The sequence below is a fragment of the Cheilinus undulatus genome, linkage group 19 (genome assembly GCF_018320785.1).
Source record: "Cheilinus undulatus linkage group 19, ASM1832078v1, whole genome shotgun sequence".
NCBI lineage: Eukaryota > Metazoa > Chordata > Actinopteri > Labriformes > Labridae > Cheilinus > Cheilinus undulatus.
The window spans coordinates 2,126,998-2,145,399 of NC_054883.1; the positions used below are offsets into that span (position 1 = coordinate 2,126,998).

Sequence of the window (18,402 nt, forward strand, 5' to 3'; positions counted from 1 at the left end):
GTGCTGGGCACCAGCACTGGTGGCCCATTACCGCATTACTGCCTTTCTTAACTATTAGACATGTGCCAAAGCAGGTACTCTGTCAAATTTGTTCTTTAAAAGGATCATATATGGAACTTGGTTAAATTTTGTCCACAAACTGGGCACCAAAGAGGGTTCTTTTTCGAGGATTTTCAATTAACAGGGAACCAAGGAGGGCACCCTGTCAAATGTTGTCCACTAACAGGCAGGGGTGCAACTAACAACTATTCCTACAGTCGACTGGTCACCGACCACTGATGCGATTAGTCGACTTGTCACCGGCCGCTGATGCGATTAGTCGACTTGTCACCGGCCGCTGATGCAATTAGTCGACTTGTCACCGGCCGCTGAGGCAATTAGTCGGCTGGTCACTGCCCATTGAGGTGGTCAGTTGATTAGTCAGCGGCCGCTGAGGCGATTAGTCGACTGGTCGCAGCCGCTGATGCGATTAGTTGGCTAGTAGCCAGCCACTGGTGCGATTAGTCAACTTGTCACCAGCAGCTGATGCAATTAGTTGACTTGCCACCTGCAGCTGGACCGATTAGTCAGCTGGTCACCGACCACTGATGCGATTGGTCGACTGGTCACTGGCCACTGATACGATTAGTTGCCTTGTCACTGGCTGCAGATACAATTAGTTGCTGATGCGATTAGTTGGCTAGCTGCCAGCCGCTGGTACTATTAGTCGACTAGTCACTGGCCGCTGATGCAGTTAGTCGACTAGTCAGGTTAAGCGCAGTGGGATCCCTTGATGGCTTTGATGGCTCCTTTTGTTTACTAACAGCTGAAAAAAAGAACTTTGACGTACTTACAAACATGTATGAACTAAAAATAAAGACAATAACTCAAAGTTCTTTATTTGAAAATGTATTTAATAACATGTTATAGTATTAAACTTTCATTTTAAGCAATATTATTGTTTTATTATGGTCTTGGTTAGAGTTCGCTTCACTGTTAGTAGTGAAAGACACAACATGCATCACTCCCTGTGTAACGCGTTAACATCAGAGCTAGAGAATGTGATGAGGAAATAAGCCACCGAGCGTTTTACTGTTGAGTTAGGAGTAGAAAGGGAAAGGTGTGGGGTTCTGTCTGCAGCACTGTAGTGTTACATTAACGTTAAAAGCCAGGACCACATCACCAGTGGATGACCAACATTCACTAGCGTAGAAAGTAAAAACACATTGCTGACATGCTCCCTTGATATGTAAGGTCTGGTTTACATATTTAACAAGCAACCTTTCTTTTTGAACCGTTGAGAGTGAAACATTTCCAGACTATTAAAGTTTCAGGACGTGATGTTGCATCAGGCGCCGCCATTTCTCTCTGTTTTTCTTTTCCTGTCGATCACTGCTGAGCATGTGCAACTCTCAACAGAGATGGTATGAACGACAGATGCTCACTCCCACAAATCTCAGCTTGAGAAAACGATTTGCAATAGCAAAAAAAACAATAGCAAAAATAACAATAGCAAAATACAATAGCAAAAGTAACAATGGCAAAAATACAATAGCAACACGCTGCATTAAAATACTCACTTCAGACCATTAGTCAGTCAAATCAGAGTGGAAACACACCATTAGATGTGTCTATGACACCAACTTCTAAACGTTGTAATAGCTGAACAGTTTGTTTTAGTAGCTCTACGTAATAAGGGGGACGATGTAACGTGTGTAACATCATGCTATATTTTGACCCGCTGTGAGGGGCTGGTCCTACATTAAAATGCCAGGGCCAAATTTTCTCCCCAGTCCAGCTTTGATCATACATGGAACTTGGTTAAATTTTGTCCACTAACTGGGAACCAAAGAGGGCCCCTTGTTATATTAGGTTTACTTTGGGGGCACCAAAGAGAGCCTGCAGTAAAATTGTCCACAACCAGGGAACCAAAGATGGTACCTTGTCATCTCAAGTCAAATCAAGCACTTTGTCAAAGTTTGTCCATTTTGAGGGCACCATAGAGGACCCCTTGTTGATTCTACCTACACTAGCACATGACCACTAATCACCACTACAAAAAGACAACTCTTCCTGGTGCCAACGTTACATAAGAAGAACTGCAAAAAAAAGTGGAGAGCTATGCAAGAGGACAGGGCTAGCACTGATGTTCTATCTCCCTAATTTTCATGAGGGGAGTGAGAGTGAAGTGGTGAGTGAGTCTGATTTAATTTTGGCCACACACTCGAATTAGTTCCTAAATCCATGACTGGTTTGGACTGCTTCATCTGACCTCTCCTTTATTGTCTTTCACAAACTCTGTCCCTATTCTCCCAGCTCTCTGGGAGAGACACTGCTGACCTCACTATGACCCCTCTACATCCCTCTTCTACCAGAAAGCCTAACATTCCATCCTGGATGTTCAGCTCCTGCCCCTAAATCTGCATATCTTATCTATTCTCCTTCCACAGAATTCCCCATCAGTTTGCAGACTGTAGCATATATACGGTAGTGTTCCTCCCAATTTTAACTGCATCTCCCAGTCAAAAGGCTGTGGTGTTTGAAGTATGTTTTTATTTCCCATATAGCTCTCATGTTGATATATATAATGGCATGTGTAGGCTCTATGGTGTTTCTCTTTAATAAATTGCCAAAGTCAGACACAAAACTCTTTAATCAATTTCTTAAAGAAATCTCAGGTTCAGTTGGCTGAAGTACAAGCTTCAAACTTTTCCAAACAGGATATTTTTTTAACAATGCCAACACTGACACTTGTTTTTCTCCACAGAGTGACGAGTGTTTGATAAAGCCATGCAACAGTGTGACATTTTAAATGTGAAGGCGTCACTTAAACTCACCTCAGACTTTCCGCGGCTGAAGCAGGCTCCCTTGGTGAACTCGTCGCAGTGCCACTCAGCCTCCTGCGGGGCGAAAGAGAAAAAGCAGCGTCAGGCTTCCAATAAAGCATCAAGAAGAAGCAAACATCAAAAACATTGTCACCATGAGCCACTTTGAAAAGCGCTCAGGGAACCCAAACAAAACAATGCCTGGCTCTCAACTGTGGCAAAAATCCCACCTTTAAAGTCAATTTGATGTCTGGTGAATTGATGTTGGAGATAGTTTGGCAATAAAAACACCACAGAAGACACAAATGTAATGGTAACACAGCCTGAGATGAGTTGGAAGCATTGATTTCTGGGAGCTGACTATTCTTTGACTTGAGTGGGAGGATTGGATTAAAAAAGAAGCAAATCTGACATATCTCCCTGCTTCCTCCATCCCTGTATTCACATGAACACATACAGTGAACACATTTTAACACGCTGTGTTAAATGCAGACACAGAATCCAATTAAGGTGAAAACCAAGAGGAGACCCCGAGAAAACGAGAGGCAAACGCACACTGGCTAAATGCCAATTTGATTTATGTGTGAGGGAGAAAGAAAGATCTCAAGGCATAACGCGTGTCCCTAGAGTAGGATGTCAACATGATTTACATGTGAGGGAGAGACACAGGGATGCCTTTTTCATTTTACTACAGGAGAAAGGGGAATAAGCAGATAAAACCTCAAACCATCTCCTCTGAGGGGGAAGACATGAGCCTGCTCAGATATCTACCATTTAATTTCAGCAAGGCCTCTGAGGGACTTTCTCATTGATAAAAGTTGGCTATTCATGAAATGAGTATTAGCCCTGGGACAGGAGCTGGGACAGGAGCTGGGACAAGAACTGAGACAGGAGCTGGGACAGGAGCTGGGAAAAGAGCTGGGACAGGAGCTAGGACAGGAGCGTGGGACAGGAGCTGGGACAGGAGTGTGGACAAGAGCGTGGACAGGAGCCTGAACAGGAGCATGGACAGGAGCTGGGACAGGAGCGTGGACAGGAGCTGGGACAAGAATTCGAACAAGAACTGGGACAGGAGCTGGGACAGGAGCTGGGACAAGAACTGGGATAGGAGCTGGGACAAGAGCTGGGACAGGAGCTAGGACAGGAGCGTGGACAGGAGCTGGGACAAGAATTCGGACAAGAATTGGGACAGGAGTTGGGACAGGGGCTGGGACAAGAATTTGGACAAGAACTGGGACAGGAGCTTGGATAGTAGCTGGGACAGGAGCTGGGACAGGAGCTAGGACAAGAGCTAGGACAGGAGCATGGACAGGAGCTAGGACAAGAGCTAGGACAGGAGCGTGGACAGGAGCTGGGACAGGAGCATGGACAGGAGCTAGGACAGGAGCTGGAACAGGAGCTAGGACAGGAGCTGTGACAGGAGCATGGACAGGAGCGTGGACAGGAGCATGGACAGGAGCTAGGACAGGAGCAAGGACAGGAGCTAGGACAGGAGCATGGACAGGAGCTAGGACAGGAGCTGGAACAGGAGCGTGGACAGGAGCTGGGACAGGAGCTGGGACAAGAACTGGGACAGGAGCTGGGATAGGAGCTGGGTCAAGAACCGGGACAGGAGCTGGGACAGGAGCTGGGACAAGAACTGGGACAGGAGCTGGGATAGGAGCTGGGACAAGAGCTGGGACGGGAGCTCGGACAGGAGCATGGACAGGAGCTGGGACAAGAATTCGGACAAGAATTGGGACAGGAGTTTGGACAGGAGCTGGGACAAGAATTTGGACAAGAATTGGGACAGGAGCTGGGACAGGAGCTGGGACAAGAACTGGGACAGGAGCTGGGACAAGAATTCGGACAAGAATTGGGACAGGAGTTTGGACAGGGCCTGGGACAAGAATTTGGACAAGAATTGGGACAGGAGCATGGACAGGAGCTGGGACAAGAATTTGGACAAGAATTGGGACAGGAGCTGGGACAGGAGCTGGGACAAGAACTGGGACAGGAGCTGGGATAGGAGCTGGGACAAGAGCTGGGACGGGAGCGTGGACAGGAGCTGGGACAAGAATTCGGACAAGAATTTGGACAGGAGTTGGGACAGGGGCTGGGACAAGAATTTGGACAAGAATTGGGACAGGAGCTGGGACAGGAGCTTGGATAAGTAGCTGGGACAAGAGCTGGGACAGGAGCTAGGACAGGAGCTAGGACAGGAGCGTGGAAAGGAGCTAGGACAGGAGCGTGGACAGGAGCTAGGACAGGAGCGTGGACAGGAGCTTGGACAGGAGCTGGGACAGGAGCGTGGACAGGACCTGGGACAAGAGCGTGGACAGGAGCTGGGACAGGAGCTGGGACAGGAGCTGGGACTGGAGCGGGGCCACTCATGCTTGAAACATGGAGAATTAGATGTCACTGGCATCAGCGCTGTGCGGCTGTCACAGGGAGAAATCATAGAGGAGACCTGGCTGGTAAAATAATATGCTTAACTACAAAAGTCTCCAGTGTCCCTCACACGCATGCACTCTTGTCAACGTTGAGAGGATTTTATGACAGCTTGGCCCTGGGAGAGAAGTGGGAGGGGCTTAAAGCCTGTGTAGAACAAAGTCTCAGTGACATCACCCCTTTAGTTCCTAAAGAGGCATTTTGATGGCAAAAAAGGGCAGTTGCCATATTGGATATACTGACCCCAACTGTAGAGCAATTTAAGAGTCAAAGAGGTGAAGTCAGTGGTACAGTGAGAGCACATGAAGACATTAGCTAATGAGACACATTTGGTTTCTTTTTTTGAACCAGGCTGTAAACCAGGTTATTCCTAGTGTAATAAAACAGCTTTTTAACATGTGTCCAGACAGGGTCTCCGGTGTTCCTGCAGCCAGCTCGATGTATTAAAATTTTTTGCACTTCCACATTGGCTTCATTTTTCAGGACCGGAGGTTGCCGCTTGCTCCAGATATAAAACTACCACTGTGTGAAGTCTTGACCAATCAAATCAGGCCATTTTACTCTCCGCAGACTTATAACTAAAAATGTTCGTCGACAACCTTTTTTTCCATGACAAAAACTAGACTAAGACTAACAAAAATAGATCTGTGATGAATAAAACTGACAAAAACTAACTTTAGTTTTCACCAAGATGACTAAAACTAGACTAAAATGCTTTTGAGTTTTCGTTGAGTAAAACCAGACTAAAACTAAAATGAATAGAAATGACTAAAATGTGACTAAAACTAAAATGCATTTCATTTAAAGACTAAAACTAAGACTAAAATTAAAAATAGCTGCCAAAATTAACACTGCTATAATAACCTTGGCTGGGAGAACAGCGAAAACATCCTTTCTATCACGAAAAGCTTTCAGTGCTGTGGTCCAGTTCTGATAAAACCACCTCTATACTAGCTAGCTAGATCCAAGCTAAAAGCTCCACTGACGGCAGCCATTGCTACCCTCTCCCAGTATGACTAAACCCAACCTATAGCTACCACCGCATTCTCCTCAATGGTGCTGATTGGTTAGGTCCACTACTCCTCTGTACAATTCTATTCAATAGGAAAATAAGCTTCAGGGACTAAATCCAGTATCAGTACCTGTATAATTGGGCGTTTTAACATGTGACTGTAATGCTATGCTATGGCTTCTGGAGTCAGCCTCAGGTGGAAACTCAAGGACCAGTATCGTTTTATATTGTTGGCTTTATTGTTCGACCTTGAAGGTTGCAGCTTGCTGGTGTGACATAAAAACATGCAGCAGAAATCATGCTTTGCAGTGGAAAGCCACATAGTCCAATGCTACGATGACAGCTCTGCCGTTAAGCTAATATCACTCACCCTACCCTCTTCTTCTCTGTTAATTTTCCAGGATATTTCCAGCTGTATTCACTACAGTTCACTGTGACCTCATGCAGGAGGACCTTGGGGTTGTCTCTTTACATTCACATATACTGCTTAATCCAATTTTAGGAAAATTATCAGGGCTGCACCGCATGTGTGGAAGGAACTACAGAAAATGAGAGATCACTGCCATCAGCTCTGTGTAGAAAGTGCCGAGCAGAGAAAGTAGCTGGTGGAATAATACCCTTAACACCAAGGCACAAAAAGGGGGATCCATGAGTATTCGACTTTCTCTTTGCCACAGATATGACTTTCTTGTAGTAATAATCTGGCAATTATCCAGAGGCATAGAACTTCTCTCTTTGGAAATACTGTATAAATATCCAGAGCTGAAAGAGAATATTAAATTTCACCTTGGTATCAGGGATGTTTTATGCTGGGACAAGAGGGGAAACGAAAGCTGAACCCCCTCAGCACTTAAGAGAACTTCTTTCATTCCTTTTTTCAGAAGGATTCTGGAGTTTCCTCAGCGTGTTTTATGACAAGGTGTTTGCTTTCTGCCTCACCAGCCTTCAGGATGAGTAGAACCCTCCTGATGGTGCACTCTCTAACATAAATGCACACATAAGCAGGAACAGAAAGGGGCTGAGAGGGGAGAGCTCGGGGTGTGTGGTATTCAGGGAGGATAAGATGAGGAGTATTAATGTGAGCTGGCTTCTCTCCTTCTCCTGTGTCTGCGTGGGAGCATATGTGTGTCAGCTCGCATTCCAGGCCAAAGCCGGCTATTCTAGGGGCCTCACAGCCACCATGAGCACAAACCACATACATCAGCACGGGCAGACCCCAGCTGAGTCGAATGTGGGCGAAGAAATGTGCTTTTGCTAATCGCATGGGGAGGAAAAAAACCTGCTAATGGCCCTGAACACTTACTCACTCTTGTTCAGTGTAAAAATCAATCATAATACAATGTAAAATTACAACTTGAGATCAAAGTAATGGGAGAAAAGTGGTTGCTTTTATGATTAAGGTGCAATTATGTGATTTATCATGATCCAAAATAGGTCAAAGAAGGTTTTCAGAGTACTATAAATACTCTGATTACATCTTAGGGTGTCAACTTTATGGCTACTGAAGGAGGTGGTGTCCATAAGCCAGTAAGTGGGGGATGAGCCAGCATCATTGACCACTTAAGCCGCTCTGAACTGCCTCAGATGATCCACAGGAAAGAACAGAATCACAGCCATGCAGAGGCAAGAGCCAGTGTCATTAAGACACATTAAAAGCTCATTAACGTGCTATTGTTCAGCCACTGTGCTCCAAAGATGAATCTGTCCTTTACGGAAATATGTCTAGAAAGTGCCGTCATTAAATAATAATTCTCGGCTTTATCGGAAGAAGCTTCCTAACAAAGGAGCCTTTTTGTCACCTAGAAGAAACAGAAATGGAGCCTTAGAGGGGAAACAAAGGAGATGAGAGAATAACGGAGGGCTGGGATTAAATTTGGAGAGCCAAGCATGGTGGTGAATTGACTTAAAAAGGAAAAATATATCCATTGTGACACCATAATCATCCGCCGATATTGTGAAAAAGGAAGAGATATACAGCCCATTCAGGAGAAGATAAATCCTACTGTTAAATCAGGGTATTTGCACATTTTAGAGTGCTAAGGTGACGACTTTAAAGACCTTTTTAAGACCTCTGAAAGAAAAATCATAGTACCAATGCTGCAGCAACAAAAATCGACAAACTACACGAAAGAATATACTTTATTAAGAGTTTTATGACATTTGATTATCAAATATTTAAAGCAAACCACTGCTGTCTCATCACCAAAATCAAAACTGTATGGCAGTCCAAATAAAAATTCTATTTAGCATTAAATAAACACGATAGAGCACAGTAAAGACAACCTGACAGTATACTTCAACCTCTGATAAAACTGAATCTGCTGGTTCACATTTTCTGACAAAAAAATCAGAGATTAAGAATCAAGTGGTTTCTAGGGAGGAATAATCCTTATGTTCTTTAATTTTTCATTTTCACATGTCAATAACCATCAAAATAACTGAAAATAAAACCCGGAAAAATAAACATTATAGATTTATAGAAGGAAAGACCTTGTCATCCACTCTGCCCCTACCAAATTTAACGCCTCCCCTCCAACAATCCCAGAGTCTTTGTGACATTTAAAGAAAAATCTTAATTTAATGATTTTTAAAGGTTACATATCTTACGTTTATATTGGTGTTAGAGGTCCCCAAAACATGCCTGTGAAGTTTGTTGCTGAAAAAACACTCCAGTATTGGATTTTTGCATGTCTAAAAACCCGTCTGTTTCAGCCCTGCTCTTAATGAGCTGTTTCTGTGCCTGTGGCTTTAAATGTTACTGAGCTGTCTGACGCCGCCCCTGACTCCACCCCTCTCAGGAAATGGATGTATTTTAATGGATGTGGCGTAATGATTCTTCTCTCAACAGGGAGGGCCATCTGAACATGGGGGCGGGGCTAACTCACCACATGACATCATGAAGGGAAAATCACTTGTTTCAGCACACATTTTTTTAAAGGTGTGTGATAAGTGCCCCCCTTGCTAAATCATGAATTAATTGTGATAAACCGCATTTCTTTGGAAGGTTGAGCTTATTTCTCTAGCCACACCCAGGCCTGGCCACTGTTGAATCAAGAAATCACTTAAATAGAAGCCGTCAGACGAAGTGAAGTAGGCTACGAGATCTCAGAAAGAAACACAACATGCCACGATCCAAGGAAATCCAAGAACAGATGAGAAACAAGGTCACTGACATCTGAGTCTGGAAAGGGTAACAAATTCATTTCCAAGGCTTTGGGACTCCAGTTAACCATGGTGAGAGCCATTATTCACAAATGGAGAAAACCTGGAACACTGGTGAACATTCCCAGGAGTGGCCGGCAGACCAGAGTGACTCCAAGAACACATCGAGGTCACAAAAGAACCCAGAACCACATCCAAAGACCTGCAGGCCTCACTTAACTCAGTTAAGGTCAGAGTTCATGACTCAACCATAGGAAAGGCACTGGGCAACAGTGGCATCATGGGAGAGTTCCAAGGCCAAAACCACTGCTGACAAAAACACCACAATGGCTCACCTCACATTTACCAAAAATATCCTGATGACCCCCAAGACTTTGTGAGAAATATTCTGAGGACTGATGAGACAAACGTTAGAAGTCAAACATGGTGGTGGCAGTGTGATGGTCTGGGGCTGCTTTGCTGCTTCAGGACCTGGATGACGCACCATAATTGATGAAATCCTGAATTCTCTACCAGAAAATCCTGAAGGGGAATGTCCTGCCATTAGTTCGGGGCCTAAAGCTTAAGCACTTTGGGTTCTGCAATAATGCAACAATAATCAGAAACACACCAGAAAGTCCACCTCTGAATTGCTCGAAAACAACAAAATTACAGTTTTGGAGTGTCAAAGTCTGGACTTCAATCTAATCGGTACAGCCTAAAACAGGGCATGCATGCGCCAGAACCCCAGTGTGGCTGAAATAAAAACATTCTGAAGAGAAGAATGGGCCAACATTCCTCCACTGTGATGTGAAAGACTCATTGCCAGTTATCGCTGTGATTGCTTGCAGCTAGTGCCACCAAGGGTGATAAAACCAGTTCTTAGGTGTAGGGGGCAATGACCTTCTCACATAGGAACAGGTAGGTTTGAAGGCTTTTTCCATAATAAATGAAATCATCATTTAAAACTGCATTTTGTATTTGCTCCAAATAATCCTACTTAATATGCAAAAAGTAAGAAATCAGGAAGGGGGGAAGTACTTTCACTGTTTGTCTCAGTTTATTTTAAGCTTATCACTTATTTTAAATGTGTACATCCCAAACAAGCATGTAAATGTGTGATGGGGATTCAATGGGAGGAGTGGGGTGCTATGTTGTAAAATGGTATCCAATCGTGTTGACATCCATGGTAGACTGTGATGAATGTTTGTGACAAACAGTTTGGTAAACAAGATTTCGTCTCAAACCTGCGTGGTATTTTGCTCCTGTGTTCGCCATGGTTCACCTTTTTTCCTTAGGAAATCCCATTTCCATTCCCAGATCTTTCAGTCTCAATATAACTAAGAAAAACTTGCCAGAACTACAAATTTAGACCCACATAATAACAAACCAGAATAATCCTTTCAGCTAGATTAAGTGTGATTAAGAAGCAGAAATTTCTGAGTGAGGCAGAGGGCATTTTGGCACAGTTGACTGCATTTACTTGTTACTTTAGGAAGGCCAAAGGAAAATTTCTGAGTCCGGTGAGTCCACCCTCTGCACTGTCCCCCATAATGGGTGCAATCCTTAGAGATGAACCATTGTGCCTCTCGTCAGCCCTCACACAGGGGCTATTGTCAGCACGAGGTGGGTGCAGGAGAGATACCAAGGGAGTGAGTGGGCACGGGAGTTAAAGAGACAAAGAAAAGGACAAAAAAGGACAGACAGTCCAAATAAACAACAAAGAGAAAACAGAGTCCAACTAAGGAGTCAGCCAGAACAAGAGAGACAGTGTGGGCACAGCTAGGCAGTCAGAGATGAGGGAGGGAGTGAGCAGCTGAATTCCAAAACAGCACTGTTTCCAGACATGATATTGAATATATTTTGCATAAAGAGGGTCCAGAGAACACACTGGCTGCTGACAGCTGTCTGGCTTTATGAAACGCTCCGCTATGTGTCTCATTACAAGGGGACGGCGGGTCAAGAAAGTGAGCCGGACAATTCCTGCCCGGGAGAATCTAATCTGTCTTATGAATAGCTGATATTACCTTTTGATGTGCTGGCACAATATTTACTATTCAGTATGATGTCTGCTGATGTAAGCTGCAGATAGATTTACACATGAAATTGCTCTTGATGCTACATCTGAGCGAGGATGTAGGTATAAGTCACTACATATAGCATCACAAGGACAGAAAAAATGTAGCATAGACCCCCTGCTATGCCTCTTTAAGCACAGTCTCGTCTTAAAATATGGTGTCAGACTCCATTATAGATCACTAAACTTGCTTGTATCTGTAACTCCAATCCCATTCATGCTTTTTATCCTATGCATTTAAACAGCCCCGTTAGCACACTCTTGTAATTGAATTAGCAATGCTTCTAGAGCTATGGAGGACGGTTTCTGTTAGCTACTGATTAGCAGGCCTAATTGTCTGTCTGAGGAAGTGTAATTGCAAGAGACAGGGCCGTGAAATACAACATGTGTGACTGCAGAGAGCTCTTTTGTTTTTTTCTTCTGGGCCCTCGTTCTTCTTAATGACACAACAATAAGAGGGGAAGTGAAGAAAAATGGAGGCACAATATACATCTAAACACAGCCCAGTGTCTGTTGCCAAGGGGAACTGTTATGGATAGGGTTTCCATGAGCCAAGGCTGGAGGAAAGAGAAAGAGGCTTGAGTACCTATCTAGCATTTCCCCCTCTATCCTCTGTGCTGTATTGAACAGTGAACAATGCCGGTGATCGTCCTCGTCCCAGTGCTTATTGACTAATGCTGTGCCACGGAGCATCTGTTGAAGCTCAGGCTGGCTGTCTACATCCTGCTTCGATTTAGCTCAAAAAATCACCCAAGTATTGGACCCTTAACCCTCAGACATCGCTAGAGACATTTTTGTCCATTTGGGCACATTTTTCCTCTTTCTCTGCTCACCATTTCGGCTGTGTTAGTGCATATGCTCTGATTTTTTGCAGCAAAGTTGTTTTCTAGGCAAATTTTTCAATTCAAATTTCAATTGCTCGAATAGGTCAGAGGAACACTGTGAAACAAATTTACTACCCTTTAAAGCCATTAAGAACAAAAATGTCCACTTCCAAAAAACTGCTATAAAAACTTAACAGATCAACATTTTTTTCTGCTTTTTTTTGCATAAATCTCTTAAACAACTTCAGCTGTGACTACCAAACATTCAATCATTTTAAGGATTTTAAATTTCACCAGGAAAATAATTACCGTTTTGTGTTTTTTTTTAGAAAAAATAAGACCATCCTGTAATCAAACTGGCATTTAAAGAGTTAAAATCCTGAAAATTATCCAATAATCGGTTGTTTTGATTAGAACTGAAGTTAACCAAAAGATCTGACCAAAACAAGCAGAAAAAAATATTAATGTATACTATTTTTATTGCAGTTTTTTGAAGTGGACGTTTTTGTACTTAATGACTTGAAAGGGTAGTAAATTTTGAATCGGATGCTATACAAAAACTAAAAATGCTTGAAAGTCAATATTTTGGCTAATCATTGACATATCCAAGCTGGGTTTAGAAATAATGCCCCAGACATCCAACATTTGGTTTAAGGAAGATATCACATTTTCTCACTGTTCTTTGTAAAACAACATTGACTTTGACTAATAAAACTGGCATTTAAAGGGTTAAAATCCTCAAAATGATTGAGTGTTTGGTAGTTTTGAGCACAGCTACAGTTGTTTAAGAGATTTATGCAAAAAAAAAAACAGAAAAAAATATTAATCTGTTCAGTTTTTATAGCAGTTTTTTGGAAATGGACATTTTTGTCCTCAATGGCTTTAAAGGGTAGTAAATTAAAGTGATGCCTGAGGGTTAATTAGGGTGTTCTTCTTCCCTGATTTTTTCTCATATTAGCATCTGTGTTATGAATATTTACAACCAAACATGCCTCCTCTGGACTAGCATAAAAGCTCATTTTTAGACCAGGTGCACAAACATGAATACGGGTTATTAGGGTATCCAACAGTGTCAATGAACAGTCGTTCCCACACGCCAACAGCAACATGCTCCTCATGGTGCATTGAGCGGATTTGGCCATTCATCAGCGCGGCAACACAATGGGAAATTGAACACAATGCAAATGAAGAAGAGCCAAATCATCAGTGTTTGTCCGCTCTCTCCGCAGCAGGCCATGGTAGGTGGATAATGGCGATGCCAGCGTTGAATCACCTGCCCGCAGTTGGCAGAAGCTGAGAGAGATCTGAATGAGGGACAGCAGGGGTAGAGGACAATCCAGAGCAGATGTGTGATAGATAGGGAGATTCACCTGTAGATGTTGTAGATGCTGCTTCATTAGTTCTTTCCTTGCCTAGCTCTATGTTGTATTAGCTGTTCATGCTGCAGAGTTCAGCGTCTTTTTTCTTTCTGGGCAACTAAACTGCAGTGGTTTGAAAGTGGAGCAAGAAGAAGAGAATCAACCTTTTTTGTTCTTGACAGTATTTTTCCACATCAGTGCGGATGAGGGTAGAGGTTGACAGGAAGAGAAAGGCCTCTTCAGGCAGCTGAGATGCTGCAGAAGTACCAGATATTAACACCAATCAAAGCCATAAGAGGGGCTGACTCATATTTCAACCTTGACTTGTCCCACATCAGCACCAACTGTAATGTATTTTTACTACACCCTTATAATGCAATAAATTCTGTACTCATACTGCTAAAAAATACTAATGTGCCTTTGCATAAAAATCTCTTTTGGGCAGTTCTAAGTGAAATATGGATAATAAGTTAAGGAGAAAATGCTTACGAAGCTGATCTGCACACATATTTTTGGATTTATTTATGTGTGTGTGCAATCGTGGATCTGTTTTACCACCACTCTCTGTTTCAGAAGACCACTGTCAGACTGTCTGTCTCTATAAATGTTACCTGCCAAGTGACTACCGATGTAAATTTGCAGTTTTGCTAACTCCAGCACATTTGTCTTTTATGCTTTTTTCGTAAATGTGCTCTCTTTCTGCAAAATAAATAAATAATACTTCATCGATGTCAGGATGGAAATAGAAGAAGAAAATTTAAAAATAAAATTTGATTACACTTCTGGTAAGCGTTAAGGCCGGCTCAGACTTCACGAATTCAGCCAGATTTTAGTCGGAGTGCAACGTCGCAGCTCATTGTCAAAACTCGGCCTGATTTAGAGCTTCAGGAACGACAAACAGTCTTGTAGTGTGACATAATTAACTACTCGTCCAAGACGCCTCACAACCACGATTCAACAAGACTAGCATGTCAGAATTTTTCTTGCATTCTCGTCTAGTTTGACACCCTGACCTGACATTAACAACGTGAATCCTGACATCTAATAAAAGAATATTTGCTCTTTATCTTTGCATCATCATTCACAAGATTTACCTCTTTTATTCCCTAAAACTAATGTATGAATTGTATTTTATTTATTTATGTTATTACATGCATACCTTAAGTTCTATCTGAGGGAGAGCCAGTCCATATTGTCCTCCTCTTGACACATCCATAACTGTTATCCATAATCCAATCTATAATTGTTTCTTATTTTCCTTTTTTACAAGCAAAAGAGTGCTACAATTATTTAGATCACTTCTGTTGTAGAGTGACAGACCCTCTTTTTCCCTTGACAAACTGTGAACTCACAGTCGCAGAGACAGTGGTGACGTCAGCATACGATGTCTGACATGGCGCTTTTGTGAACAACCAAAAAATGTGTGTAGTCTGACCCGGCCTTTAGTGATAGGGTAAGGGTTATGTTAGGCTAGGAATAGCCTGAACAGCAGTAGAACATCATTTTTTATATAAACTTTATGCCTTTTAATCCACAAGTAACTAACCTGACCTGTCAAACCTAATAATAACACAGCTGATAAAGCCAACTAAACAGTATGCTTACAGAAGAAAGCTCATCCTCCATGAAGACACACTAACACAGCTAATGTTGCTACATAAGCGCAGCTAAACTTAACATAGCTGCATTCACCTACATAGCCAAAGCTAGCTAAGTTTTAGCTAATATTAGCTTCAGCTAGCACTGGCTGAAGTTAGTTATTTTTGGTGCAATAGGCTAATGTAGCTAGAGCTAACGTAGCTAAAGTGAGCCAGTATTCATGTAACTACTTCTAAAATGGCAAATACATCATACCAGCAAAATTACATCACTACAGCCCTGATGGAGGCGGTCTCTTAGTGGGATGAGGGCGTCTGAGAGCTGTGGTCTGTGCACACATTTGTAGATCTGTGCATATGTGGATCTCTCTTCATCTGTTTACACTTTTGGGTATCTAGAGGTGCATCTCAGTGAATTAGAATTTCATCAAAAAGTGTCAGTATTCCAGTGATTCAATTCAAAAAGAACAGGAAGGGGCCATCCCCAAACTGTTCCCACAAAGTTGGGAGCATGGAATTGTCCAAAATCTCTTTGTATGCTGAAGCATTCAGAGTTCCTTTCACTGGAACTAAGGGGCCAAGCCCAGCTCCTGAAAAACAAGCCCACACCATAATCCCCCCTCCACCAAACTTTACACTTAGCACAATGCAGTCAGACAAGTACTGTTCTCCTGGCAACCGCCAAACCCAGACTAGTCCATCAGATTGCCAGATGGAGAAGTGCGATTCATCACTCCAGAGAAGGTGTCTCCACTGCTCTAGAGTCCAGTGGTGGCGTGCTTTACACCACTGCATCCAACGCTTTGCATTGCACTTGGTGATGTATGGCTTGGATGCAGCTGCCTGACCATGGAAACACATTCCATGAAGCTCTCTACCACTGTTCTTGAGCTAATCTGAAGGCCATATGAAGTTTGGAGGTCTGTAGCCACTGACTCTGAAGAAAGTTGGCCACCTCTGCGCACTACGCACCTCACCATCCGGTGACCCTGCTCCGTCATTTTACGTTGCCTACCACTTGGTGGCTGAGTTGCTGTCATTCCCAATCACTTCCACTTTGTTATAATACCACTGACAATTGACTGTGGAACTGAGTTTCCGTTAGCCGGCATTTGCCGGTCATTGGCCGGTAAAAAGGGCGGAAGTCTGGCAGATAAAAATATAACCGGACAAAATGTCTGGCAGAAATCATGCAAATGACCAGACAAGTAAATACCGAATACTTATATTTTGTGTAACCTAGAAGATATGTTGAGAGAATGCGTTAATATAAACTAAAAGTCCCCTAATCTTACTAAATCTACTGTCCTGCGGTGCTGGGGTTGTTTATCTCCTCAGACGGCAAGCACATGGCTAATTATGTATGCATGATGATGTCAAAACAAATCTATCTCTCTGCACGTGCTCAGTATTGCTGGGGACTATGCAGGGAAAGTGGGAAAGTTTGACCAGAGCTTTCTCGTAAAGCAAAATTTTAATCTAAGTGAGGTTTTCCTGGTTAACCAAAGGCTTAATATCATCAGTAGTATGGAGGGATTTTGTGTCATCGCTGCGAGTCACGGAGAGGCTGAAACAAAGGGAACTCTATAGCTGGGCGTCGTAAACACCAATGCAGCAGCAGAGAGAGGAGGCCCACGCGGAGCAGAGTTGTAGTGGACTTCGATAAACTACCTATGACCAATAAAGTTGGATTGTAGTCAACACAGAATCACATCGTGCAGAACAGCATGGACTGCTTGGAGCTGATAACAAAGGCTCTGTCTCTCTTCAGAGAGGTTACAGTTCTATCATCATGAGGACTGATATTAGCAACTGACGATAAGACTCATTTTTCATTTGAAATGAAGAGTTCTAACGCAGTGTCCAGTTAAGAGAGCACTTTTGTTATGTGTTTGGATGCTTCATTGTTGTAAGTGGAGGATGGTATTTGGCTGTTGTAGCTGCTAAGTTATGATAGTGGCCAGTGAGCTAACAGGCTAACGGTGCTGATGTGAAGCTAACTGTTGTTGTTGATGAGTTTAACGTGAGTGTATATTGTGTAACTGACTGCGTGTGTAAGGAAAAGCACGCAGCTTTCATTTTGATACTTTAAACCACTAACACAAGAAAATAAGAGAGAGATGTATGCGTTTTGCTGCTGTTAATGCAGGAAAATAATGTTAAAGCAAATGTCCGGTAGTTGTTCTAAATGGCTGGAATTCTTGAGGACTGCCGGTCATTTTGACCAGGGACAAAAAAGTCAAGCGGAAACGCTGCTGTGGAATATTTAGGAGCGAGGAAATTTCACCACTGGACTTGTTGCACAGGTGGCATCCTATCACAGCACCACGCTGAAATTCACTGAGCTCCTGAGAGCGAGCCATTCTTTCACAAATGTTTGTAGAAACAGTCTGCATGCCTAGGTGCTTGATTTTATACACCTGTGGCCATGGAAGTGATTGGAACACCTGATTTCAATTATTTGGATGGGTGAGTGAATACTTTTGGCAATAAAATGTATTCAAAATGATGATGCTGATGCTGTCCTCATGTTGCATAAACCTTTTTTTTCTTTCATAAATAATTAAGAATCTGCTTTTCTTGGGACTTAGCTGAGGCCGCCTCAGAGGGATTTTCCTCAAAACACACAAGGGCAATAAAGAGTAAAAGTTCCCTGATACTTTAACATCAACTCTCTTAACAAAGATTCTCTGTCTCTTTTCTCTCTCTCTCTCTCTAACTTCTGATGTTCTTGGCTTTCTTTCCTATTTTTTATTACCTCCAAGCAAGTGGGGCATTTACTGAGGAGATTACGGTTGCTTGGGCTCAGGCTCAATCGATCTCTGGGTCTCAACTCGATATGTGCCGGTTGGGCCAGCAGTGTTTAGCTGCCACCTAGAGTGTCCCTGCTCTCTAAAGCCTCCATTATACATCGGTAAGACAAGTATTCAGGCTTCATTTTCTTGCTTGAAAACAGCTCTTTGTACTCCCACCAAGGGCAGGAAAAGTAGGTGGGATTTAAGTCGCCTTCATACACCAGAAGGCCTTGGTGGCAGCAGTGTTCATAAATGTTTCATGCATGTACATACAAGATAAGATCAGACTGACATCGATCATATGGTAATTCTATCCACCTCTTTAAGCTGTTTGTATTACACTGCCTCTGTCAAACCCTGCAC

General features: G+C 42.9%; 1 protein-coding gene across 4 annotated transcripts in view; it reads right to left on the reverse strand.

Moving 5' to 3' along the window:
* sema5a (sema domain, seven thrombospondin repeats (type 1 and type 1-like), transmembrane domain (TM) and short cytoplasmic domain, (semaphorin) 5A) overlaps window positions 1-18,402 on the reverse strand; it is a 262,200-nt gene that overhangs the window by 143,741 nt on the left and 100,057 nt on the right. For all 4 annotated transcript variants that reach the window (XR_005993366.1, XM_041813627.1, XM_041813626.1 and 1 more), the window contains exon 5: window positions 2,817-2,879. Coding sequence is in view for 3 of the 4 variants with exons in the window: in XM_041813627.1 (XP_041669561.1) it covers window positions 2,817-2,879 (63 nt within the window). In the remaining variant the exon portion in view is untranslated. The remainder of the gene's footprint in view (window positions 1-2,816; window positions 2,880-18,402) is intronic.